At 40.7% G+C, this 26,651-nt stretch overlaps 1 protein-coding gene across 2 annotated transcripts in view; it reads left to right on the top strand.

The window, feature by feature from the left end:
• The window catches only part of MCTP2 (multiple C2 and transmembrane domain containing 2), a 111,530-nt gene that overhangs the window by 25,873 nt on the left and 59,006 nt on the right, over window positions 1–26,651 (top strand). Inside the window, exons 8-14 of one of the 2 annotated variants that reach the window (XM_061446716.1) lie at window positions 1,121–1,232; window positions 3,267–3,302; window positions 11,644–11,808; window positions 13,604–13,734; window positions 20,391–20,577; window positions 21,457–21,550; window positions 25,453–25,555. In XM_061446716.1, coding sequence (XP_061302700.1) covers window positions 1,121–1,232; window positions 3,267–3,302; window positions 11,644–11,808; window positions 13,604–13,734; window positions 20,391–20,577; window positions 21,457–21,550; window positions 25,453–25,555 — 828 coding nt within the window. Of the gene's footprint in view, window positions 1–1,120; window positions 1,233–3,266; window positions 3,303–11,643; window positions 11,809–13,603; window positions 13,735–20,390; window positions 20,578–21,456; window positions 21,551–25,452; window positions 25,556–26,651 lie in introns of those variants that run through there. The other variant, XM_061446717.1, reaches the window with a different exon arrangement.

Raw genomic sequence — 26,651 nt, 5'->3', positions numbered from 1 at the left:
TATTTGAGAAACAGGAAAATAATGAAATGCTTTTGCTCTAGCTTGGAATTTGTCTATTCAAGGAAACTTTGATAGAAGGGTGGGGAGCATATTTTAAAAGAAATCACTTGAGATAAAAAGATGTGTACAGGCTTTATCCAGCGTTATGTACCAGCTTCAAATCCAGCCTGGATGGAGCCTGGTTCAGCAGAAGGTGCCCTTTCCTTGTCATGTCTAGGAATAAGAGTTTCTATATGCAGCATTGCTTAGGGAGGGCTACACCAGAATAATTTATGGAAGAAGAAGAAAAGGGGAAGAAGGTTGAGACCCCCCTTGTAGCCCTACATAACATGGGGTGCCTTCTTCTGTGTGTAGCTGGGCTGGGGAGCAGTTTGCCTGTCTGTGAGCACCGGGTCTCCAGCCTCTCCCCCCGCAGCCATCCATCCCCACAGCAGCTGCATCTGGCCCTGATTTAGTGCAGAGGCAAGCCCTGCTCCTTTTGTCTGCTGCTGCTTGGTCTCAATGTGGAGCTGGAAGCCAGGAATTCAAGTTTTAGTTCTCCCTTTTATACTCCCTTGCTGTGCAACTGTTTTTTCAGGGGAGAAAATCGGTTCTTCCTGTGTGGGTCTATTGCAGCTCCCGTGGTTATTTGAGTTTCTAGAAATATTAAGGAATTTATCTGTGAGGTAGTGCCATCAGGTAAAAACCAGCATTCCCATTTTCAGAGAGGGAACCGAGTCGTAGAGGGAGATAAAACACAAGTAGAGATAAGGCAAGAATAAATATCTCCAGAGTCAAATTCCAGCCATTAGTGTTAGAACTTTCACTTGGATAAGTTTCCCTGTCACTCTTCTTCCCCATGAAGTTGGGGTCATAGTAACTTAATTTGGTGTGTACCTGGATGTGGAGATTTATGAGTATTAAGCAATGCTATATGAACACTATGCTGAGTTATTGGAAGGGGGTTGTATTGTCAGAACTCTGAAGGAACCCTCTAGATTCCCCGTTTTAACATTTAAACTCAATATTAGGAATTTCAGACAAGAAGCTGAAATTTGCACAGCTCAGTGTGACCTTTAATAATCAACCTGAGTTAACTGGAGTCAATAATTGCACTTTTTCCCCCCTTTTTTTCTTGTAGAACTACTGAACAGGTTTTAAAACTGGAAGATCCCAACAGTTTAGAAGATGACATGGGAGTGATTGTGTTAAACTTGAGTCTAGCAATCAAGCAAGGAGACTTCAAGAGAAATGTAAGTGGCTTAGGAAATCAAATTTATAGCTGGAATGTGGCTGTGGGGGAAGAGCTGGCATAATCTGATCTAGTGGGAAATGCCACCTTTATTTTCATCCTACAAAAGTCAATGTTGAAATCAAGACAGATCATAACTTAAAAAAGCAGCCTTATGTTTTAACTGGGTGAAAGTTGTGTAGACATCTGTAGCTGGATGCTTTGTCTCATAGCTGTGATGTGCACCGTGGCAATGCTCTCTGGGTACCACGTGTGTGATACCCACCAGTGCAGTGTGCAGGTTGCTGAAGTGAATGTATGAACCATGCCTGCTGTGACTGCTATTCCAGAGCATATTGTTTTCTGATTTCCACCTGGGAGTTTAACACATAAAAAAACCCAAACCTACCAACAACAAAAATGACAAAACAAACCAAAATAAAAAAAACAACCCAACCAAATTAAACTTGTTTTTTATTTGTTTTTTTTTTCTTGTTTTTATTACAATATAAATGTCTATCCATATGAAATCTAAAAGCAGAGATTTGATGTTAAGACTTAAACCAGTCTTGCAGAGGAGCACACTGGGTGGTGGGAGTAAGATGTTGCTTATAAATCCCCTGATTTTTGCCACTGACAGTTTCGTGCCCGAGTTCAATAGAACTTGGCTCCTGGTGCTGAAATATGGTGCACTTAGTGATGCTAGAAACCCAGAAGAACCTGGGCAGAGGCTGGGACCACCACGACCGAAGCTCTTAGTTTTTGAATTTCAGGTCCTGCACATGGAAGTTTTGGTTTTAGCTTTTAAGACTCCTACTCTAGTATCTTACAAGAGTGTAAAGCATACCTGTGTTGGTGAACTTGTCCTGTTCTTGGTCAACAAAGGCAGGATTTACTTGGACTAGCGTTAAAACCAGAGCTAACTTTAAATATGTGTAATACATATGTAAAGAGAAAATATTCCTCCAAATCTCCTATATAGTCTAGTAGGAAAGTTGCTGTTTACAGCACATTATTAAATTATAGGTATGGAATTCCAGTCTAAGTGAGATTATTTATAGAAACATAAATGTTTCAAGGGGTTGGAAAGCAAAGTAAGAAAAGCTAATGTGGGATGTCTGTCATTCATTATTCATTTTTCAAATAGTTGCTTTTTTGAACGTAGTAAAATCTCAATAATAAGTGTAGTTATTTGTAACTCAATATGTGATTACTTAAAAGCTTAATGACAACATTCAAAACACTATTGTGGTGTTTATATATCTATATTATGAGATCGCTTTGATCTGGGATGTGAATTCTCCCTCTAACCTGTAGAAGAGATTGTTGGCACACATGGTTACTGGATTGCAGGAAGGGGTAAAGCAAAGACAAAAAGTTTCTTTAGCAAAAAAAAAAAGCAGTTTAGGGGAAAGAGCCTCAGGAATTATTCTGGGATTTTTAGGAAGGCATGGCCTAATCTGGACTTAACCAGTGAGGCAGCAAATACATTGGTTTAAAGTAGCAGCTTTTGGTACTCTTGGGTGCTTAGTTAACATTCAGAGTGCAGATGATAGAAGAGTTGGGTGCACACTGTAATTTTTTTAAAGACAGTGTTTTAAGCCCTCATATTTCAAATGCAGATTGCTCAGCCATTTCCAGTGGAATCGGAACAGTGAAATGGCTCTGTCTACATTAGCACTTAACAGTAAGATGATTTTTTTTCCCTTTCTAAATTAGCTTACTGTAGAACCAGATGGCACCAAAAGTATAAGCTGTGTGTCTTACTAATGGCTCTAGGTCCTTCCACTTTTTATTCTTGATGGCTTCTTTTAATTTCCTCTTTTTTTGGTGCAGTGCAGGTATTTTGAGTTTGGCGGTTGCTATATTTCGTGAGGGAGGGGAGGCAGATGAATACAGTCATAGTTCCAGCCCCCTACTCAGTAATAAACTTTTTTAACACATTTGACAAGCTGTGGTTTGAATTATTTTACTAACCTCTGTCTCCATTTTACTCCTCCTCTGTTTCTTCTCTCTGGCTTCTCTTTGGTGCAATGGTGTGGGGACTCATGAGTAGAGATGGTCAAGTCGGAAGAAACGAACTTCATCCAAGGTAATCCATATTTTTTTTTCCTCTTAAAGTCCTCTCCCAAAACTCTGTGCCCTCTCTAAAACAGAAAGTAAACTTAGGAAGCTCTGAAGTACAGTTGCAACCTGTCTTAATGTGGTGTGATGCCCTTTGCTTGAGCTTTTTTTTTCCAATGTAATGAGAAATTGTTTCCTTGTTGTGGGTGCTATGGTAGCATCTGGTGGCAAGAGAGAGTAAGACTCCATTCATTAAAGAGGTGTAGAAACAGAGAAAAACTGTCTGCACTGAGGAAATGGGTATAAATTCAACCAAAAAAAGGAGCTGTAGAGGATTTGAGTTGTTTAAGGATATCCAAAAGGTGGCTTGTGGTTGGTGCTGGAGTGGAGCATGGGTCTTCTGGATCCTAGTCTAATTGTTTAGGTTTCTTCTCGGAATGGGAGGAATTTTGTGAGGCAGTATTTCTTCTGTTTGCCCTGTGGATTTTGAAATTCCTTTTGTGCTTGGGATGGAGACCAAGCAGGGGATTTTTCATTACCAGCAATGTAAAAGGATTCCCAAGATTTGTGTGTTGCTACATGTCTACACAACTTGCTTCCCTCGGTCTTCTGTAGTGTCCCTGCAGGCTTCTGTTACTTTTATATTCCTGTACTGTCCTGTTTTTGCATTACATTTTAATTTGTTTGGGAAGCAGACTGTAGCTTTCTATTTGTTGTGTAAAGCTCTAATTTGCTATTGAGTAAATAACAATAATCTAGAGGCTGCAGGCCCCAGTACACAGCTCGAGAGCTGTGCGGTCTAACTCTCTGAAAAGCAGAATTTGGCTCTTACAAGAACAAAATGCATCTTGATATTTTCCCCTTTATAACATTGCTATGTGCCTAAATAAATTGAATAATTAACCTCCTCTTGTTTGATTCAGTTCAACTGTGGTGTGCTACGTAGAGGAGCCAACCCTCTCAGGTACTGTGCCAGCAAGTATATTTTTGTCAACAGAGGAAGTGCAAAGTACAGCCCTTGGGGCTGGACGGCAGCTCAGTGAGCCCTGGTCCTAGGGTGTCACAGCCCTTCACTTGGCACTCGGCACGGAGAGCCACCATGCATCCCTGAATGCTGTATGACAGAAAGTGATGGAATAATTGAGGAGTTCAGCACCTGAGCTCTTAACTAAAGCCCGGGAAATTATTGTGCCCTCAATCAGTGTAGCTTGATCCCCCTTTTTCTCATGCATGCACACACAGCTGTCTCTTGACTCTGGTTGGCTTTGGGTCTTGGCAAAGAGAGCCAGGTTTTTAAACTCTGGTCCTTTTTGTTCCGAATAGCCAAAATTCTGTCTTGGTTGCTGTCATTGGAATATTTTTTGTTGTTGTATGTTATATCTCATTGCATTTTCAGTCATTTTCTTATATGTGGGGTTTTTGGACCTTTTGCTGTAAGCCCTTCTGGCAGGTCTCTCAGTTCCCAACTGGCTTGTGCCTTAACATCTTTTAAAGTAAATTTGAGAGATGGTGAAGCATGGTACTGGTTTAGGAGACATGAAAGTATTGTTTCAAAGAAGAGGGGAGAAAAAGCTGCAACCCTGTGCTCTATTCTGTTCCAGTCACTAGAGGGTAGGAGAGCTTCAGTTCTTCCTAGAGAAGACACAGTTCATGCTCCAGTGTGATCTCTAAAGAAAAACTCTGTGACCATCCAAAGGCAGTAAAAAGTGTTTCCCAGCATGCGCAGGAAAAATCTGACAAAGCAGTATTTCCTAGTTTATTGATTCTGCTACTGCACTAAAACACTAGTACTGTACATCAATAACCATCTTTAGTTAGGAAACTCTGGTCTGTGGAAGCAGTACTAGCAGTTTGCGGCAGAACATAAAGGCTAGAAAGAAAAATTGTGTGCATGGGGAATATAGGTGTCTAGGGAAGGCACAAGAGGTTATAGAAGAATAGCCAGAGTGCGTGATGGGGTAGAAAACAACGTTGCTGGACGAGATATAGATACAGGAATAAGGGGACAGGGGGAAATTGAGAGAGCTCTCTAACGGGTACACAAACTCATCTCTTTTTTCGGCTACTGAGCTTTCCCTGAGCAACAACGCAGGGAAAAAGGCCATATACTTTCCATTTTTGCTGCTGAGGCAGATATACATTTTGCCTCTATAGGTTTAGGCAAATTAAACTTTTTGAAATAGTTTTCCTGGGTGTTTTGTGCTGAGCTGTAGCTGACCTCTACTGTAATATTGACCTTTTCTTCCACAAATACAGGTAAAATGGCTTATGTTAAGGATGGACAAAATGAATATAACTTCCACAGCTGTTTCTTAATCTGTATTGCCTGTATGAAACAAATCTGCTTATACTTGAATTTGACCATTTTGTGTTATCTTAGTGCAGATTTGGCACATTGGTGTCCTAAATAAGTCTTTTCACATTAATCATGGGGTTCTCGCTGCCTTCCCAGATTCATCTCAGATGCTTAGTACATTGATGGCATTAATACCTGTTGCAACTCCATGTCACTATTGAAGGGGTTCACATGGGCTGTTGTAGACACTGTACCCTTTTTATGCATGTACTCCACGCTCCCTTACTTTTTGAGGGTAAAGCTACATTTTCAGACAACACTGAAAGCAGCAGCACAAGATTTCCAGTCTACTTCTGGTTGTTTCACAGTCATTACAGATAGCACGCAGGAAGGATTTCAGCATGTCTTTTAAATCATTTTGGCGCAAGAGCTGTTGAGCTAGATGATTCAGCTCTCTGTTGATTACACATTGTATATTTTTTCACTGCTGCTAGAAGGGAATCATCACACATTTGTGTGGACTCCCAAGACATGGGCAGTGCATCCAGATCCCTCATTTTTCAGGGGAGCTGAGAAATAGCATTGTCCTCTGTGGGAGCTGTCTCCAAGAGTGCAGCATTCTTCTTTCTCTCATGGAGGGTGGCATTGCAAAGGGAAGAGGATACTATTAGACAGCATTAATATTGACACTCGTATATGTGTGTTGGCAAGCTCTCCCCTCTTTCCTGTCTCTCTTTCTGGGAGCAAAGGGACTTGGTAGCCATCTCTGCTGGAGCCACACATGTCAATGCTCAGTAGCCTTGTTTGTCCTGAGTGTCTTGAGTCTCACCCTGAGTGCCCCGCATGTTATTTCCAGCATTTGTACAGCTGAATAACCTTTATGTGTTGAACATTTATGAAGCAAATAAGCAGGTTTGCTTGGGGTGGATTGACCCGCAGCAGTTCAGTCCTGAAACAAAAGCGACGCAATTGCCACCTTGATAGCGTAAGCTGATTGAATAAATTGGCTGAAAGGCTGACCGGACTGAAGTGCTCCTCAGCATCTCATCGCAGGGGAAAATCCCTCACTCTCCTGTTTTTTCCCCTCTGTGTGGGCTGTTAGGTTTCATTTTTGTCTGCCTCATTGTATTTGGCTTTCTCCCACAATACCCCATGGGCAGCGACGCTTCCATGGAGCAGAGGCACTCGGTTGCCACAGGGTCACGCATCACAGCAGCAATCTCGTGTTGGTTCACTTGCCTTTCTCCCTGCCCTCTCCTCTTTCCCAAGGGGAGACTGCCTCTGCAAAATGGTTTCTCTGCCTAATGAGGAGAGGTCCAAAGAGTCTTCCTATTTGTGTGTTGTTGTTTTCTCAAATGGCCCAGTTTCAGTGCTGACCTCTTCACAGGGTTTGCAGCAGGCTTTCTGTTGTCCTGTCTCATCCTTTTAAACGAAAGATGTGAGAGATAGGCTTGCTTCACACTTGGCCACCTCACCGTGTCATTTAAATGTACAATTTTTCCTCATCTCTTTATTGCTTCAAAAACAAGTTTGAACTTTGGGCATGTATGTGTGTGTCAGGAAAAGAGACAGATTTGAAAGCAGCCCTGATGTACCAGAGGGGATTCGCTGGGTGCCTAGAAAGGGAGATTATATACAAATGGTGTTATCAGTGAGACTGGAGCTCCTAAAGGATTTTTGTGAAGCCGGGTCAATGAGCTGGTTCTTTCCCCTCCAAAGCTCTGTCATTCTCACTCATCTCCTGTATTTGGCTCTGTGAAGGCAGAATATGACCCACCTGCTCATTCTTGTCCAGCTTTCCTCTTTAAACTAGAACCAGAAAATAATATAAAAACCGAAAAGTTGGTGTGAGAAGCTTTTATATTCATTTTGAAACCAGGAACTAGATCCTGAAAACGGTACTGTGAGCACTGACTTCTAATTTTCCTGGACAGAGACGTGCGTGGTTACTGGGCTGATGTTCTTTCTAAGCAGTAGGGAGATGGACCATCATCTGTTCCTTATGTGGCAGGGTCCTGCTCTATGACCAGGCCATACTTTTGCTTCAGAGAAGATTACTCATTACTTGCGTGGTGTTGCACAGTTCCTAAGTCTGCAGCAAGCATGGGCTTTTGAAAACATGTATTTTGGTTTTTAGAGTAAAGCTTTCTGGTTATTCTTGTGCTTATTGTTTTCTTTCTGGCTGGCTTGTCTGAGGGCTGTTTTCTGTTCAGTTTTTTATTCATTTTACAGCAGTGGCCTTTATGGTATCACTGGTTATTTGCACACAGAGCCCAGCCAAAATCAGAGCTCTGTCTGGAGGCAACCCTTCAAATTCTAGTCTCGAGGCTATCTTGATTTCAGAAGTGATTGGGGGGGGAGGGAGTCAGGAAGGAATAAGCAAACTTGTCCAATGTTTTGAGCTTGATATATATGCCAACTTCCAGCATAAAGCATGTGTTTCCTAATTTCCAGCCTTATAGCCTGATCCTAGCTTCAGACATCTTCTGTACCTCTGCAAGGCTCTTTTACTTTGGTCTGGGATGTAGCCAGTGTGAGCTGGCTGACTGCAAAGAGTTTATAGGAAAATATAGCAGGAGAGGCCTGAAGGACCTGGCATCCAGTCTGGGAGCACAGCTGGAAAGAACTTGTGTTCAGCAGCAGGAGGAGCTGAAGTACCCAAATGCAGAGGCGTCTGTAGCCTGCGATGTAACAGGGAAAGGGAAGAGCTGAATAGATAAAAACATGTTAAAATTGTCACTGATTAAGCATTTGTGTCCTTTTCTGATTGATATAGACAAGGGCTTTGACTTTTGTGGTCTCAGTGCGAAGGCAGGTTGGAGTACTGATGGCTGGAGGGGAGGGAGAGTGTTTGGTGTGTTTCTTTCAGTGCTTGTTTTGCCCTTGAGTAACTTTGCACTAATCACTGCACTTCCTTGCGCTCTGCTCTCTAATAGTTTTGCCAACTCAGAGGGAGGCTGTGAAGTTTAATCAATTAACTCTGTGTAAATCAGTTTGAAACGAGTAGGTGAGGAGTATCAGAGAGGAGGTAAAGCTTCTAAAACAAATAATGCAGTATCATTTTCTTGTCACCTGGGAGGCATTTTCCATAGTGCAAACTTCCCCAGGCAACACTAAGTTTGACTCATTGATGGTTCGGGTCTGTGTGTCTACCACACATCTGGGTTTCCCCAGATGTGCTTCCTTCCAGAAACTGTGAGTGGAATCTGAGACACTGTCTGTTTCTCTGGGATTTCCACCAGGGTGGTCAGAGGAACAGCCTGCCAAATACCTGGGGAGGCTGGAGAGGTGGCCACAGAGCGGTTCTTTGCTGCGTGCGTAGATGATAGAAGGCATAGAAGACATGCCAGACCTGCTGAGCACACACTGTAGGAATGACCTGGGCATGTCCAGGAAATCCAAAGCATTCCTAACGTGATGGGCTGTCTTGCAGGGGCAGGAAGCAAGCAGCCTTCTGTGCTGCTCCGTTTGGACAGAGGCTTTTGATGGTGGCAGAGCTGGGTTGGGGGAGATAGGAAGCAAACTGCAGTCATCCAGCCTGTGTCGAGGTGCTGCAGATCAGCACTATGCCATAAACCAATTGCAAACATCTTGGCTTCTTTAACCAGTGTGATGCTCTGAAGTGATGCTAGATCTCATCCAGAAGGTCCTGTTAGCTGGAGACCAACATGCCCCTCCTCCAAGATGAGCACAGGATGCTTTTGCAGCTGCAGAGCCATCCGGAAAGGGGGTGCAAGAGGCTGTTTGCTAGGGACCACCTGTTTTGGAAGGTCAGAGTTGATGCACTGCAATATGCCTTAGTGATGGTGAGCTGCAGGTGCTGATTTTTCCCAGGACTGTGTGGAATCCGGGCTGGTTTGGGTACCTCCCAACAGTCCTTTGAACTGTCAGGTCAGTGGATAAAAGGATGGGGTTATTATGTGTGTTACAGAGCTTGGGTAGGAAGGCCCCCAATGCAGAGCGACTCCCTAAAATACTGGACTGGTTAATAAATGAAAAATACCCAAATTTAATTTTAGAACTGAGCAATAACAACTGTCTTCAGTGTTCAGGCTGGAAGCTTTGAAGAGAACTGGATGCTTTGTTTTTAAAAGAAATTGTAATGTGGATAATAAACTTTCCCTGTTTTGTTTTTTTTTTTTGTTGTTGAACTAACATCAAATACCTCTTCCTCCTCTGAGGAAGGAGCTTAGGGGGAGGGAAAATCCTTGGTCCTAAAGCAGCAAGTACATCACATCAAACATGACTATGTTAAATACTAAAATGTTCAAAGTACAACTGAGATAGATAAAGGCTTTGATGGGAAGTGGATATTTCCCAGGGACATTACAAGCAATAATCCAGATGTTATGGTGTAATGCAATGAGTGTCCATGGATAGATGGGGAGCTCAAGCCAAGCAGCTCCTGCTGTAGGCCTTAGCCCTCCACTCCCATGCTGTTACGCCATATGGAAGCAATCTCCAGGCCCCCTTAATAGCCAGCTTTGGATTCCATTTTCACAGGGCTCATAGAGCTAAGTGGAGCTGTTTTATGGACAAGTTAGATAGAAGCCTTTCCAAGATAAACATCCAATTCGAAATTAGGACATACCAAGCTGCAAAATTATTTTAGGGCATATTTCATGGAAGCACTGCCATTTTTTTAAGGCGATTGCCAGACTGTAGAATGCCCTTTGATCCCTTGTGGACATTACTCCCTTCTTTATAAAAAGGATTTTGAAATAGTTGCAGTGTTTAGGGAGGAATATATCTGCTGGGACTTTGAAGTATGTCCATGGGAACAGTCATGCTTTAGCTTTTTGGCCCGAAAGACGAACTTTACAAAAAAATATCTAAAAAAGAAATTACGTTGCAGCTGGATTTGTGAATCAAAATCTCGTTTTCTTTTTAAAGGTAGGAATTTTTAACCAGCGTGCCAGGAAAGCCAAACGGGGTGTTTAAATAGAAGTATATTAATATGCTCGTGGGATTCAGAGTTGGGTATCTTAACCAGTAAAAAGCAAGTAGAAAAATTTGTGAGTCCACCACCCATGATTTAAGAATTTTGTTGCTGGGTAATTGATCCATAAAAAGTAATCTTCAGACATCAGGTGCTTTTGCAATCGTTTTATTTAGCAACAACATTTCTTACTTGCTTTTAAAGCTAACACGTCCTGTTTTAAAGTGACTTGTGAAATCTTCTCCTCCGTCTTGCTCCCACCTGTATATGACATGATTGAAGCTCCCAAGTGTGGCAAGTTAAAAGTTGCTTCATGAGAATAAAATATGGCAGGGTTTTTACTGCAAGAGGAAAATCATAGCCTTGAGTTTTAATGCTTCCAGCTCACTCCCTCCCAATAAAGGCCTATTTAATCATCCTCTGTCCAATAAAATACTGCCAGTTAGCAAACTGTTAGCGCAGCCATGCTATGTAGGATGAAGCTGCGAAGGTGACAGATGTGGCTACCAGGTAACCATAACTCCAGATAAAGAGCCTGGTGTGTTTTTCAGCAGGCATCAGTGGTTTTGATTCGTGAGCTCTGTTTCTGGAAGCAGGCTCTGCAAAGCAGGCGAAGAGCTAATGGGGATGACAGCGGTTGAGCGATTGAGGAGATGGAAGATGTGTGTTCAGCCTTTCACCTGGCCATAGGGCTTTATGACTGTGGGCTGTCTCCCACGGGAAGAACAGACCCGCGTTTTATGGACGTAGATGGAGACATTTAAGAGTTTACTTTAGTTTCTCCCCTTTTCTGCCTCTCCTCCCCAGCACTCTCCTGTGTCTTTCTCTGAGCCAAGCTAACAGATTGCTTTCAGTGCTCGAGGTCTGCTCTTGCCAAAGCTCAGCCGGGTTAGCTGAAGTCGTCTTCTCTGGTGGTTTAAGCTAACCCTGTTGTGATTTTTGCGCTGATGCTTAGTATTGTCCCTTCAAGGGGGCAGCCATAGTGTAGTACAGGCAGAAAATCCATAGCATCCTACTGCTGTCCGTTCTCTGTACTCCTAGGGGTAGGAGTATCACTTCTGGTACTTTCACACCGTAAAAATGTGGAGTTTGTTTGGGTATATGAATATTTCATGTTACTGATTTGATTTTCAGTCGAGTTTCCTGCGGAGCGTGCGACTCTCTGACTCCTTGCGTAAGAACCAGTTGTGGAACGGACTGGTCACCATCACTCTCCTCGAGGGGAAGAACATCCCCGGAGGGGGCTTGGCAGAGATTTTTATTCTCCTTAAATTGGGAGATCAAAGATACAAGAGTAAGGTAGGTATTACGGCTGAAGGCAATAAGGTACTTGGTATTGCTTTTACTGGTGTGGCTACCTCAGATGGAACTATTCTTGAATCTCTTTTATATAAGTGAGATCAAATCCAGGAGATCAGATCAGGGACATTAGCATTTTACTAACATGTTTTACATGCCGATATTGAAGTAAGAAGGTTGGAATATTTTGTGTATCTGGTTTTGTGCGTTAAACACACTCATCATATTGATGGATGTTTGCCATTAATATGAAATGAAATAAAGCTATGTGCATCACACATGTTTTGTTCTCTGCCAATACAGAAGTTAGGTTTGCAATGTTAGTATGCTGGAAAAGCAGACCTGAAGTGGCTCCCAGTGCAGGGGAATTATTACTATTATTGCTATTATTATTATTTTCAATTTAAAGCACCTATCTTGAACAATGTTAAGTATAGCAGAAGCCACACCCGTCCCCCAAACACAGAATATTCCATGGTTTTGATTTCCATTTTTATTCTTCTAGGCTATGGTTACTTGTATCCAGTACCATTTCATGGGAATCTAAGAAATGGATGGGTTTCCCAAAGATATGCATTGCATCTCGCACGTCTAATAAAGAGAGAGGCTCTAATTAAAATAGTGTTCTGTTGAGAAAGCACAAGCTCTGCATGTCATGAACTGGAAGTGTGGAAGCAGGAGGTGGAGGAGGAAACAAACCCCCTCCTGTACAGAGCAAGTTCACAGAACATAGCCTTCAGATGTAGGCTCATCTGAAACCTGCTCTCTGTCTGTGACATCAGACCTCAAACCAAGGTCAAGATAGAATGTTTTTATTTAGAACAACAGCTTTGAGAAATAGCAAATGGGTTTGTTATTTTAGAATAAATATACGTTATTCCAGTTAAAATCCCTTTTTATTCTTCTCTTTAATGGTCCATAGCCTGTGCCATGAATCTGCAAGACTGCACTGTTTGCAGTCACAGAAAATTAAGAAGGGGGGTCAAGTACAATGTTGCCTTCAGTGAGTTAATTGCTTCGTATTTCTGTCTGGGGTCCAGCAAAAGTTGGGGACTGCTGCTTTTACACCCTAATAACTCTTCAGATTGTCAGTACTTCACATCCTTTCCTGGAGTTTATTCAACTTATGAAGTACAATCTCTCATGGTCCAGAAAAGCAGACAAGATGGGAGAAATCTCAGTCATGGTCCAGCTAATCCTATCTCCTGTTCTCTCAGTGGTCATGCTGATATTAATGGTGGGTAGTGTAGTGTGATACGAATTGCAAGTGATTTAAGTCCCAATCCAGTGAATACTCAGAGTAACCTGAACACATGAACAGTCTCACCGAACTCAGAGGGGCAATTTACAGATCTCAAATTAACTGGGTGTCAGTAATTTCAAGGCTGCTCCTTCTTTGCCTTTATCTTAACGTTGAAGGGTAAAAAATACTGGTTTAGATTCCTTAATTCATTCAAACCCGTTTTCAGGTGATTGTCCTCAAAAGGCTTATTCTTGGTTTCTTCCAGTGTGTGATGTCAAATAACCATCACAGTCCACTGTAAGTGAAGCTGGTGGATCCACCTTGCGTTCAGTCATGTTACACTTGCACATTTATCATTACTGGGAGAGAAGAAAGAGAGTTTCTAAGGAAAATAAGACTGCCCGTGATGGGCTGGGGAGCTTTGATTGGAATGAGCTTAATACTTGATGCCCTAATATCCAGCCTTGTTCTTGTAGAGGAAATGATATGTGCTTTACTGTGGAAATAAGTACTGTTTAAGAAAAGTAAATATTATAACTGCATGTTTTCTAGACACTGTGTAAGAGTGCAAATCCTCAGTGGAGGGAACAGTTTGATTTTCACTACTTCTCTGACAGGAAGGATATGTTGGACATTGAGGTCTGGAGAAAGGATAACAAAAAGCATGAGGAGCTTTTGGGAAGGTAAGGCGCTTTTCTTTTGTTGGGATTTTTTTTTGTGATTTTGGTCTTTTGGGGAATTTTTTTTGTGTGCTTTTGAAGGGGGATAAGTGCAAAAGATAATGTTGGGTTTTATTATCATTAAAATCAATTGATCAATTAAAAAGACCAAACCCTAGCATCGTACTTTCTTTCCTCAGTTCGATCATATCCAGATGCCTCTGCTAGAGTATGGTTATTAAAACATATTAATAGGTAATTGATAAGCCACAATCTGGATGCAGAGACACCCAAGCTGACTCTGCACATGCTGGCTGTAAAATCCCAAATCCCATGGAAGCTCAGTGGCAGCTGTTCCCAGGAGAGCCAGCAGTAGCGCAGAGGCAGTATCTTTGTTTCAGGGTGATACTGCTCGAGATCCCATTGTGCCACCAGGCTGGTTGCAGCTCGGGGATCTTTGTGCTCCTTTCGAGGGTGGCACTGGTGTACCTTTCTTCTGTTTACACTTGGATGGTGTGTTCTTGTAGCCTTGTTTACCTATGGGTCCTGTTACCTGGGCTTGTTTCCTTCAGTTAGTCCTCTGTGGCAGTGAAAAAGAGGTTGATCTCTGTGGGTTTGGTACTCCACACTGTTGCACAAGCTCATGTTTCAGACATTGTCTTTGGGAGCAGCCTTAGGCAATTTGCCCATCTCCTGGCTGATTTAGTCCCACTATAGCTTTGGATTCTCAAGTAATGATCTTATGCCACATTAGCAAATGAGACTTTTTGTGGGATAGCAGTCAACCTTTTATTTTAAATTTGGACTGGAATATAATTCCTGCTCTTATGCCCTGCTCTTTTCCTTCCACTCTAACTCCGTAATACAACAGTATTAGTGCAGTCTTGGTTTCCTGGTAGTGACTGTGTGTTCTTTTGACTTGCAGTATTGTCATCTAGAACCATCCCCCCAGACTGCATCTGCACAGTTGGCTACATGCAGCAGGTCCAAGAACCCTTTAATTTACTGGAGCCCCTTTTGGGTTATCTGTGAGCCCCTGTGCTTATCTGTTTGCAGGATCAATGCCACAACCTCTAAATTCTTAGGGGCAAGTTGTTTGCTGTTCTCACCTGGCGAGGGTTTCACAGCTTGCAGACTAAATAACAGTAACACATAAGAACATTCTTTTACTTTAAGCATTCAAATAGTTTGAAACTATTCACTGAAAAGAACAATGCCCTTTGGCTCTACAAATGTTTGTGGTTTTGCAGAGCAGGAAATGCTTTCTGGCTGAATGCTGCTGCTCATCACATGGAGAAGTGGCTGAAGATGAATCTGTTCCTTCCATTCTCACAGTTACTTTTATTACTTCTGATATTCTCTTTAGAGTTAAGAAACGTAGCAGTGTTTGTGGCTTGCCTCTGTTCAGCCTTCCCTGATGCTGGAACAATTCTTCCATAGTCTTTTCTCCCTCTCTTTATTTTTCCTACTGATTTCTGGCAGGTGGTGTTCAATGTGGCAAAAAATTATCAGCAAAATGCTTATTCCATTATTAAAGATTTCAGCACTGGGGAAGCGTGTGATAGATTTACCTTATTTTGGTGTCTCTGCGGAGAGAAAAGTATTGCTGCTGTTGCCTTAAGTGCAGCAAAGCGTAGCATCGAAATAGGAAAAAATAATACTACATTTTAAAGAATAGGTAAACGTCAAGTGCATAACAACAAGTCTTCTTTTCACAGTGCAGAAGCTTTTGACACCCCATAAATAGTATTTTACGAAGGGTTCAAATGCAGTCTAATATGCAAAAAGATTCTGGAGGAAAACCAGCATTATGAGGTGCCATGTTTATTGTCTCCATGACTTCCAAGTTGAGTTTTGAGATTTCTGGGTTTCACAACATCGTTGTAAAAAAGACTCTTCAGTAAAATATTTGTGGGTTATAGTCAGTCATTACACATAACAGTATGCCCCAACTGCCCTCAAATAATTTGTATTGTTTTAAGGACAAGGCAAAATTTGCCTGATCTTAATAATTCTGTGGTCAATTTGTGGATACAGTCAGAATTCATTATGCTCCCCTTAAGGCTGTATTGGTTAAACTGCATTGCTTAGACCTTTAAATACGTATTTTCAATATTTAAATGAAGTTGGGGAGATGAGCAAGGTGGAGTCATGTCTGATAATCCAGACTGCTGAACTTCTGTGGAATAAAGATTTATCTGAGTTCCTTTAGACCCATGATTTCATGTAGGATGGATGCCTTAAGTCCCTGGAACATGGCTCTTTTCCCAGGCATAATTTGGTTTCAAGGTAAAATATTGTTCTTGAAATAGGACCTGAAGTGTCTGTGGAGACTGTGGAACATGTAGAATAAGAAATGTGTTGGACCTCTGCTACTAAACACTAACACCTGGGGCATTTGCTTCTGAATTAGTGAGGAAACGTTCAGTGGGATTTCATGTCACCCTTCTCCTATCACAAAATGAGCTCTTGCTGTCAATGCACATCACAAGCTGAATTATTGCATTCAGCCTACCTGCTTTCTCCTTAGATTTTCCAGCTGGGGCCAACTTCTTTTCCTTGCTTAAAATACTGCAGCCTTGAGTGGTTCAGCTGCCAGGGTCTGACTCTGAGGGATGGCTGGTTTGGTGCTGGGTGAAATAATCCCTCTATTTAGTCTGCACAAAACTGTTGGTAACGTTTATTGAGTGCTTTTTGTGTCCTTTGGGATATGAGGTATGCTATAAACAGGAGATGATGTTAATGTATATTAAGAAACAAAGGTGTTAACTGTGCAGAATTTGTCCAGGCAGAGTTAAATTGTTTACGCCGGGTTCTTAGAGAGGGTTTCTGCACTAAGGAATATGGTTTGAAAAAGAGATGCTGCAGAATGTTAGAGGTTTTTTTCTTCACATGTTTACCTCAAGAAAGAGGTTATACAAAAATTCCTGACTTAGGACTATGAGATTGGACTGCATCCAATATCTTTATGATGAATGCCTTCAGGAAACAGTGTCTTTGCAGCAAGAAACAATCCTTATTTTAAAGGCTGTGCTGTTGGGGTGGAGCAGTAAAATCTGCTATGGCTGTGTCCAAACCTCTTCTTTAAATTTTATGAAGCCAGAGGAGGAATGAAACAAGCAAAATTTATGTGTAGAATAAGTCAGAATAACACCTTATTAATTGTCTTCCTGGCACCTGTGGCATTTGAAGCTCCTTTTCAAATGTTAATCTAGATGCATCTTACTGTATATTGTGATAATGATTCTGACCTCTTCTGTGAAGGGCTTTCAAGAACTCTGCACAGAAAAAAATGGCAATGGTGTGTGCAGATGCTTTTGTAGATCCTTATATATATTTAAGGATACTTATTATAATTTGATGAACTGTAGATTGGGTAATAAAATACAACTCTGTGGCTACTGGTAAGAGTCAAAGCTCTACCTTTAAGTGAAATTTTAATATTTGATTACCTGATAAAAGTTAAACAAATAATTTAACCCCCAAATTTACAGTGTAGTGTTCTCAAGTAATATTTTTCTGCAAAATGGATAAAAAAAGGAAGGGTGGGGGAAGGTTTGGCAGCAAAAGATGAGGGTTACAAGTCAAAAGAACAGTCTTAAATGAAAACTAAAGCTGTGGTGCTATCCTCTACAGAACTAGAGGTTAATATAGAGGTGTAGACCTCAGTATTGATCAGGAGGAGGAAGGAAAGCATTTAATTAGTTGTGGTTAAAAATAGTGATACATTTGTGTGCACGATGCACTTTTAACTTACAGAACTGTATCCCCTGTAGGTCATGCATATAACCGTGGGTGTGAAAGATTATATCTGAATATAATGTGTGATGTAGCAAAAGATGGTAACAAGCAGAGCTATTCTGTTCTGAGATGGGATTACTGTGCTGAGAATTTAACTCAGAATATCATTTGCATCATCTAAAATACAAATAATCTGAGACTTTTGCCCTTTGCATTCAGATCAGGCAACTTTTGAGCAAAAAGCGGATTGCCTCCATTAGTTTTATACTGTGCAAATCACGATAGCTTCTTCCCGCTTTCCTGTGACATAATTATCTGTAATAAGGTCTTGCCAGCTAGAAAGCTGAGAAAGAAAGAAAGGAAAAGTTTCTGTTTCAGGAAGAGATAGGGGAAGTAGTTTGGAAATCATTAGACTCATTTTAATAGTGCAGAAGTGTTTGTGTGGAAACCACTGAATTTATATAGCAAATTGGATGTCTAATAGTTTTACCAAGCAGCATTCTCTGCAGCCTGATCAATTACGTTGTATAACCTAAACGAAACAGATTGTCCTTTTTATTTTTCCTTAAGCCTTTTGCCATTTGTAAGTGCAAATGTGGATTTTCTTTTCAGTTCCTCAAAAGAAAATACAGAGGCATACCATCACCTTGAGTGAACACAGATGTTTTAAGGAAGTCAGTTTGCACGGAAATCAGACATGATTTGAGGAAGAAATGCTTATATTCCACCTCCTGCCGTTTTCCCCTCCACATGTGCATCCCTCCTAGCCTCACACCCTTATACTTGGTCTTTTCTTTGACCTTTGGATAATAAAATCTCTTTTAATAAGAGAAACGATTCCAATTTGCCTAAACAAACTAGAATTATATTTAACTTTGCCTCAGAGGTATGTGAGATTTCTGAGGTTATCTATTGGTGGGAGATGCACCGCTGTCTGAACAAGTTGTCTTTTCTCTCTTACCCCATTAAAAGTTCTTAACATAAGAAAGCAAACGCAGCTTTTCCCAATTGTGGACTGTGTTGAGTGGGTGGTGGATGAAATGCTGATGTGGGAGATGTGGCCTCTATTGCCAGCTGAATCACAGACCAGCTGGGTGACCCTGAGTTTGCCTTCTCCTTCCTTCAGTTTCTTCATCTGTAAAAGAAATAAAGATAACCCCTGAGATATCAATATGTTCCTCCTTTTACACTGATACCTAAGGTATTAGTAAAACTGCTGTAGTCTGAGATGCAACTGTGTTAATGCAACCAAGGTGGTGATGACCTCCAGAGTGGAAGTGATAAGGTCTTTTTCTCAAATACTTGCCTTTTTTTTGTTGCTGCTTTGTTTTCTTTTCTGCTGTAACTTCTCCTGTCATATCTTTCTGAAGAGTCTAGGCGTAGCAGCGAGCTTTAAACGCAGCCTCTCATGCTTGGAAATTGTGCTGAGAGGCAGCCTACACACCAAACAGTGCTAGTACTCTTCCTGGTTTATTTTCTTTCTCTTTCAAAGCACTTGAAAGCAGTTAATAAGAGTAAACTTGCAACCTGTTGTACGTTCAATGCAGTGAATAGCAAAGAGCACACTTAAGGCAAAGTCATCCCCACTGATTCCGGTCAGAAGCAGCTTGCGCAAAGAGCTGTGTTTTAATACACGGATCTTCTGGATGACTTATAAATTCATCACAGCAATGACTTTTACTTCATAACGTAGCTTCTTGGGTTTTCAGGCAGAAATGTTTTGGGTTTATTTGTTGTTGTTTTTTTTTTTCTCCCGCCCCCTTTAGCATTCACAGAAAATAGGCTGTTAAGAAGCGGAAAGCATGCAATTTATAGCAGATGGGTATAAACTGCTCCAGCTCTACTACTGGAATGGGATCAATCAGGAACACTACATGCACCATTTACCCAGAAGAAACCCACCTGGGGGAACCCTGTGGAATTTTAGCCTATTAAGACAACACCTTAACAAGTTTAGTTTAAATAAAAACTTGTCGGCAGGCATTAAGAGGAGCAAAAGCTCTTACTCTCCATCATTCGCTCGCCATCCCTTGGAGAAATGCGACTCCCCTTGCACTGGGCCAGCAAAGCTGCTTCTTCCTTGTTTTAGGTTTTATTCCTTTCTCATCTGTAACTTTTGTTCAGCCTACTCTTAAAAGCCAAACCCCACGGAGGTTCAGGAAAGTTCCACTCCATTTACTGGACTTCTAAATAGGAGGCATTTAGCCAAGCCAAGTGATTAGGCTTTCTGTTGCATTTAACCGCTCCCTTCGTGTGTAACTGGCTGTCTACTGATCTCTGTCTGCCTTAGCCCATGCTCATCCTTTATTATTGTCTCTTTATGAATGTTTCTCTTTTTTTTCTCTCTCCTTATTTTTGTTTTTAGGGGAAGTATCAGGTTAATGATACATATTAAGTGCAGGGAGTTTGGGGGGGGATGACTTTAAAGACAGTCCTGCCCTTTGGGAAATATAACCGTACACTGAAAATGGAGCTCTAGTAAGGCTTGTAAAAGAGATTGGGGCATACAGTATAATGTAGCATAAAATGGAGTATGTGACTAAAGAAACTAATCCATTTTAGGCTAATGTTTTAAATTTTGCATTTGCCCTTTTTCTTTTCCCCCAGGTGAAATAAAATTGCGTTTCAAATCCATCACAAAACGCTTGGGGATTTTAGAGGGGAAGTGAGGCAGGCCAGAATGAAGTTTTCCTACTGTACTTGCAGCCCAAACCTTTTACATCTGCTTACCAGTAGGTGAACCAGAAAGCAGAATTTGATGGTACATGCAGCAGAAACTGGCTAATTAGTTTCCCAAATTTGAGATGCTTATTTTTTGCATTCTTTCCATCCTGATCAATGAGTTTTGGTGCTCGCTTGCTACTGAAATCAATATAATTATTGCTTTCCTCCTCCCCTCACCTCTGTTGTCTTATTAACCCTTGGTGATGTTGTTCTAGATGCCAGGTTGATGTTTCTGCCCTGCCGATGAAGCAGACCAATTGCTTAAAGCTGCCTCTGGAAAAACACCCGGGGTCCCTGCTCATGTTGATCGCTGTTGCCCCATGTACAGGAGTGTCTATCTCTGATCTGTGTGTCTGCCCTTTGGGAGACCCCAGTGAACGGCAACAGATCTCACAGCGATATGTGAGTTTGCTTTATTTTACCTCCTTTTTTTTTTTTCTCCTTCTCTAGTTTTGAAAGTAGTCAAAATTGCAGGAAGAAGGAAAATTTGTCCAGTCATAAGAACATGTTTCCTACCAGAGAAAACTATTGCACGAAATAGTTATTCTGTTCAAAATGACAGGGAGATTGGTGGGTCAGATAGACCCAAGCAATTTGGCTGCTTGTATTTGAGTTTTAAGCTAATACTTTTTTTTTTTTTAAACTTGAATAGTATTAAGAGATTATCATGGAAGTGGGACCCACCAGATAACATGGAAAGATCATAGCAAGCCTAGCTTGCTTGCCTCCTTTGGGGACGATATGTCCTGGGCCATCAGCTGTTGGAAGACAAAGCTATATGATGGCTTCCATGCCTTAAAAGCTGGCTAAGAAGGAATAAGTTTATCTCTCTGAAATGGGTTGCAAGGCTGAGGCATGAGGACTTTGAACCAAACTAAAGGTTTTGAGGAAAGATGCCTCACTCCTGATGGGGAGAGGGTGCTGCCTTCCTGACCCATGCTGCTTCTCCAGGTCTACCTGTCCCATTTTCTGGTTTATTTGGCAGATGATATTGCATAAACATGTAGGTAGGACTCCTTCTAATCTCCACCATAAGCTTAGCATGTAACTTACATGATAGAGAATTTCCGTAGGAGCAGGTAGCGTGTGATGTTGTGCTCCTCAGAGTCATGATGCAGTGAGACTGGGATAGTGGGCATGTATTTATAGGTGTATCAGCTGCTAAACTGAAACACTGCAGAAATAGCAATGGGTATAAAAATGGAAGTCATTTAGTATTTTAATAATTTGTTTCTTACTGACTTACAAAAGAAATACATCGTTATGCTTTCCTCCTTACAGTGTATAAAGAATTCCTTTTGGGACATAAAGGACATTGGCTTCTTACAAGTCAAAGTTTTAAAGGCGGTGGATCTGTTGGCAGCAGATTTTGCAGGTATTTTATTTTTATTTTGCAGCATATGTTGCTAAAATATATTGTGAGTACTACTTAGAATGTGCAGTACTGTCAATTGATCAAAGAAAAGTCTTCCCATCATTTCTTCAGTGGTGAAACCTGCCCTGGGGAAATGAGATATGAAATGGTTTTTGCTCACAAAAGTATGTGGGAAGGTCCAGTGAATGGAGATCTGATTTCCTCTTTAGATCTGACTGGTGTGACTGGTAACACAGCATGGTGTGCTGTTATATTTTCCAGCAGGAATATGTAAAATAAGAATTGATATAAAGTGATGGTGCCTGCAAAGCAGCTGCCCCATCTTTTATCAGGTTCCTTGTGTGTCTGTGAGCAAGACTGAAAGGTTTTGGGGGTGTCTGACACAGTGTTAAGTGTGTGGGTTTGGGTGGTGCTGCAGGCTGTCACCTGAAAAAGAAAGCTTGCCAGTGATGGGGATGTGAGTGAGATTTCTCTTGCAGCTCGTTTGAGGCTTCAGTTTGGGGTGATCTTTCTGGAGCTAGCTCTTATTCCAAGAAAAGGATAGATTTTTCAATGAACTGTACCTCAAACTGGCATTTGGTCCTGACAGCAACTTTAAAAATACAACTTTATATTCTTTTTCCATAGAATGAGTAGCAAATGGGTACTTCTTTGTAGTAACTGCCTGGATATTCTTATTACCATATATTCCAGGAGTGTGGAGACCTTTTCATTCTGTATCTTGCAGCAGCTCGTAATTCACAGACAGCATCGTATGTTGTGTATTAGCTGACATAGTCATTTTTACAGATAACTTGTTGATAAAGGCATGAAAGGTCATAGAATCATATAATGGTTTGGGGTGGAGGAGACCTTAAAACTCACCTGGTTCCAACCCCCTGCCATGGGCAGGGACACCTTCCACTGGACCACATTGCTCAAAGTCCTGTCCAACCTGTCCTTGAACACTTCCAGGAATGGGGTATCCACCCAGCCTGCACGCTTTGGGTTGCCCTGAGGTTAGTTCCCCCTTTTCCAAATGCTAGAGAGAAAACACTCTTGCCCCATACCCCAGTCTTCATGAAGACATCACAATATACGAGAACATTACTTGTAAAATAAGGACCAAAGGAGAAAACCCAAGATGAATGATTATGTTCATTTTCAATTCACTGCTTAACCCTGCATTGCTAAAAAAGATTATTGCAGAAAGCAGAGCTTTAGAGAACTGAAGAACTTAATTTGAAAACAAACACAAACCCCTGCCAGTATGAATGGTATCTTGTATAGAAATCCATTTCTAAATTGATAGAATGTGTACATTTATTTATATGGAATTAGGAGTGTAACTGCATCTTACTAACAGATTTAATAAGGGTACCACAGCAAAGCAGAACTTTTGGCAAATGGCAAGGCTAGGGCTATCTAGAAGCACATAAGGTTTTAATACAGGCAGTGTCCAGGGAAAGAGCCTGGAAGGTTATTTATCCTTTGGAAAACTTCACTGATGCTAGTGCAGTTGCATCAGTGATGGATTTGGCCCCCTTTCCCTCAATACTTAAACAGGAACATGTGGGTGGATAATGAACATTGGAAGAGACACACAGGTTCTTGATTCTGCAATTCAAAAACTTTTCATACAGAGTATGTGACACACATTCCTTGTGCATAGCACAGAATGAAATTCTGCTTAAGTAAAAGGTTACTCAGTCTGTCATTATATTCAAAATAACCCAGGCTTTGAGCCTGATTCACGAAGCAAATGACAAATTGTTTTTCAATGGCAGTGCTGAAAATATCCTAGTATTATGCTGTAATAGACCCACCAAATTGCAAAAGGATGCAGCCATTTTAGGTAAAAATAGCATAATTTCTGATCGTGAAATGAGAGACATAAAGATTAATTATCTGTTCTGAGCCATTCATAAATGATTAGTGTAGCAATTATGGGCTTCCATAATAGAGCCCTCCTAGAGCAGTGCCATATTTCCTGCATTGCCAGGGAGACTGCTCAGATTTATTGTTATTGATAAAAGTAAATTCAAAGTCCAACTAAAAATCTGATAAAGGGAGTATCATAGAGACACTAAGAGCTACAAAGATTTCCAAGGGTTAACAGAGGAGCAGTATGAGCAGGTAGTTTTCCCTCCCTGTCCTGTCTCATAACAGTCGTGAGTGTTGTGTGGGTGAACTTCTGCAGACCAGTCATCTGACCACAAGCGTAATGCCACCTTATTCCCATGATAAAGATTGGATTTTGGTGCGATTGGGATTTCAGTTTTCATTATAATTTTGTTGGCATTATAGATTTTAATTATATATTTTAATTTCAAGTTTTTAGTCTGCTATCATAATAGCTATCAGAAAACAATATAGTATCTGCTTTGGTTTTCAACAGAGTTTTGAAAATCCATATTTCACCATTTAACATAAACTTTAGGCTAGTTTCCACGCAGCTATATCAAATACGTAGAAGCTCCTCAGCCACAGCTAGCTCAGTTTGAGGCTTCCATGCTTTTGTATTCCTAGATAATAGTTTTGTTGATGTGAAAATGACTTTTTCTGCTTTGTTGGATGTTTTCTGTGTATGCACGAGAGTTCTTCTCAAACACTGCATTTGCTCACTGACCAAAAAATAGCATTCAGAGTACCAAATTATACAGTGGGATTGTTTTTGGCATATACCAGTTTGCATTTCAAGCAGTTTCTCTGAAAGGCTATGTGCATTTTCCACACTTATCAGGGAAAAGGCACGTAAGCTGAAAAGGAGAAGACAAATAGATTCCAGTAATACACACGGTCTTTAAACTTTACCAATATTGACTAGTTAATACCCCACTGTTTACATACTGAAAAGATTCCTGTTTAGTTTATAAACTTCTCAGTAATAACCTTAAGAGCTCTGTATTAATAACACCAAAAATAAGGATTAAATAAAAGACAGCTTTTTCTTAAATATCTTGTTTGTCTGCTATCTAAATCCCTGCATTGCTGACATATTTAGTTGCCTATGTACGAGTCAGGCTGGAGTGCCTGTGTCTGAGTTATACATGAACACTGAAGATGAGATTAAATCAGATACTGAGTCAGACATGCTCATAAAGGGTACTCTGCTCATGATGGAAACTGCTGATCTGCAGTAAGTTGTGAAAGCTACAAATTCATGTGATATGAGTTATCAAAAATAAAACATTAGTAAACATGTCTTAGCTGTAATAGGTTCCATGACAATATCCTTATTTTGACAGGAAGTTGGATTCTTTCTGTTTTTGGGGGGTTTGCTTTATTTGCTTTAAGCAGTATACCTGGTTCGTGCATGGATTCTCCAGTTGATGCTAGGTTTTGTTTAAACTGTGGCACTGTGTATTCTTCATAGCTTCAAGGGCTTGCTCACATGGAACTCATTGAAGAAATTCTGCCGATACAGATGGTGTTATGCTTTTCTTCCCATGGTGTGGGTATTTAATTCTGTAATCATCTGAAGACAACCACAGACTCTAAGCAGAAGATAGAATAGAGAGCTGTAACTGCAGCAGTGGTACTTAGATGGCTCAGGACGATGGTACTGCTTTTGTAATATCATCTGAGTATTGTCAACGTGAGCAGATATTTCTAACTATAAAGACTTAGAGATGATTCACTGTAAGTCTCAGATTTCAGGTATTAAGAGGGAAGCCACCTGAATGAGTTGTAAGGTAAGTGCTAAGAGTTTCCAGAACTGAGGATGCATCGGGATACTCTTTATTTAATAAGTCATTCCAACAGAGCAAGGCAATTTACAGTTGTCTTAATGGATCTAATTTTATTTGGCCAACCACTTCCTCAGCCTTCCTGCAACGCAAGAGTGTAAATACAAAATAAAATAACTGGTCCATTTATATTTTTTTTCTTTTTATTTTTTTTTCTGTCTGCTCTTTCCCTAGGTAAAAGCGATCCTTTCTGTGTATTAGAGTTGGGAAATGACATGCTTCAAACACACACCGTTTACAAGAACCTCAATCCAGAGTGGAACAAAGTTTTCACATTGTAAGTGGATTGCTTTTGAAAACAAGCTGCAACACCACACAGCGGCTTAACTATAAAAGCTATTGACTTTGGGAAAATGCAAAGGTCAGGTTTAAGATATGTCATTTTTTTCATAGAGAGGATGTTAGAGAAATATCATCTATAACTCAATTAAAGACTTTTGCCTTTTACTAGTTCTTGCATGGAGTTTATTAATAGAAGTCATTAAAAGAAAAATTACTGTGATATTTATAGGAAGAATCATGACTAGACGTAATGGAGTCATAGCTGGATCCAAGAGATAATAGAAAGTAGAGACCAGATACTCGTGCCTACATTTTCCATAATTTAAAATAGAATATGTTTCATTGAACCATAGTAGAATTATTCTTTAATTTGTAAGCAAGCAGAAAATTAGAGCTCATGTTGTTCATGGTGTATCTTCTGAGTTTAAACGAGTCAAATTAGGGGCTTAAATTTTTATGGAAATCAAAGTATTCTCTTTTATTCTTGTTACTTTAATTAAAAAAGTGATAAGGCATTGTTTTTTGACAGCAAATTTTTCTAAAATCTTGTTTTATGCTGACAAAGGTCTTTGTGAAGTGAGACGTGTCTCTAAGACTGTAGTAGTCTGTGGCAATGAAGACAACTGTGTGAGCTGGTACAGGAGCATTTATGATATTTGTACCTATCCACTGGAAGAACGGTTTAAGAATGATGAGCTTCTTGCAAAAGCAGCATTGATAAATCCTGGGCTGGATAAGAACACAATTAAAAGTATTTGATCTCTTTGATAGAAGTACTTTGCTGGATTTCTGTTTTATTCATGGGTGCAGCTGAATGCAAGCCTCTTGGAGACCTTTCCGTTACTTCACTGTTCTCAAGAAGCTTCCCCTCATCACTGTTTACTCTGAGATTGTGCCAGCAGATGAGTCTTCTTGGATGTTCAGCCAAGAAAATAAATCTAATAAGAATCCAAAATTATTTTAAAAGAACGTTTGTGTCTCTGCTTCCTGTGTGTCTCAGAAGTGTCAGCTCCAGGTTATTCTCCAACTTTCCTATTGCTGTTGTGTGGTTAGTCCAAGCATCACATCTGCAGAGCCGGGCAGGCTCTCAC

The sequence above is a fragment of the Pezoporus flaviventris genome, unplaced genomic scaffold (assembly GCF_033815535.1).
Source record: "Pezoporus flaviventris isolate CSIRO_AGI_PZ_B2104156 unplaced genomic scaffold, CSIRO_AGI_Pfla_v1 ptg000006l, whole genome shotgun sequence".
NCBI lineage: Eukaryota > Metazoa > Chordata > Aves > Psittaciformes > Psittacidae > Pezoporus > Pezoporus flaviventris.
The sequence above is the reverse complement of the archived record's forward strand: the minus strand, read 5'-3'. Positions and strand labels throughout refer to the sequence as shown.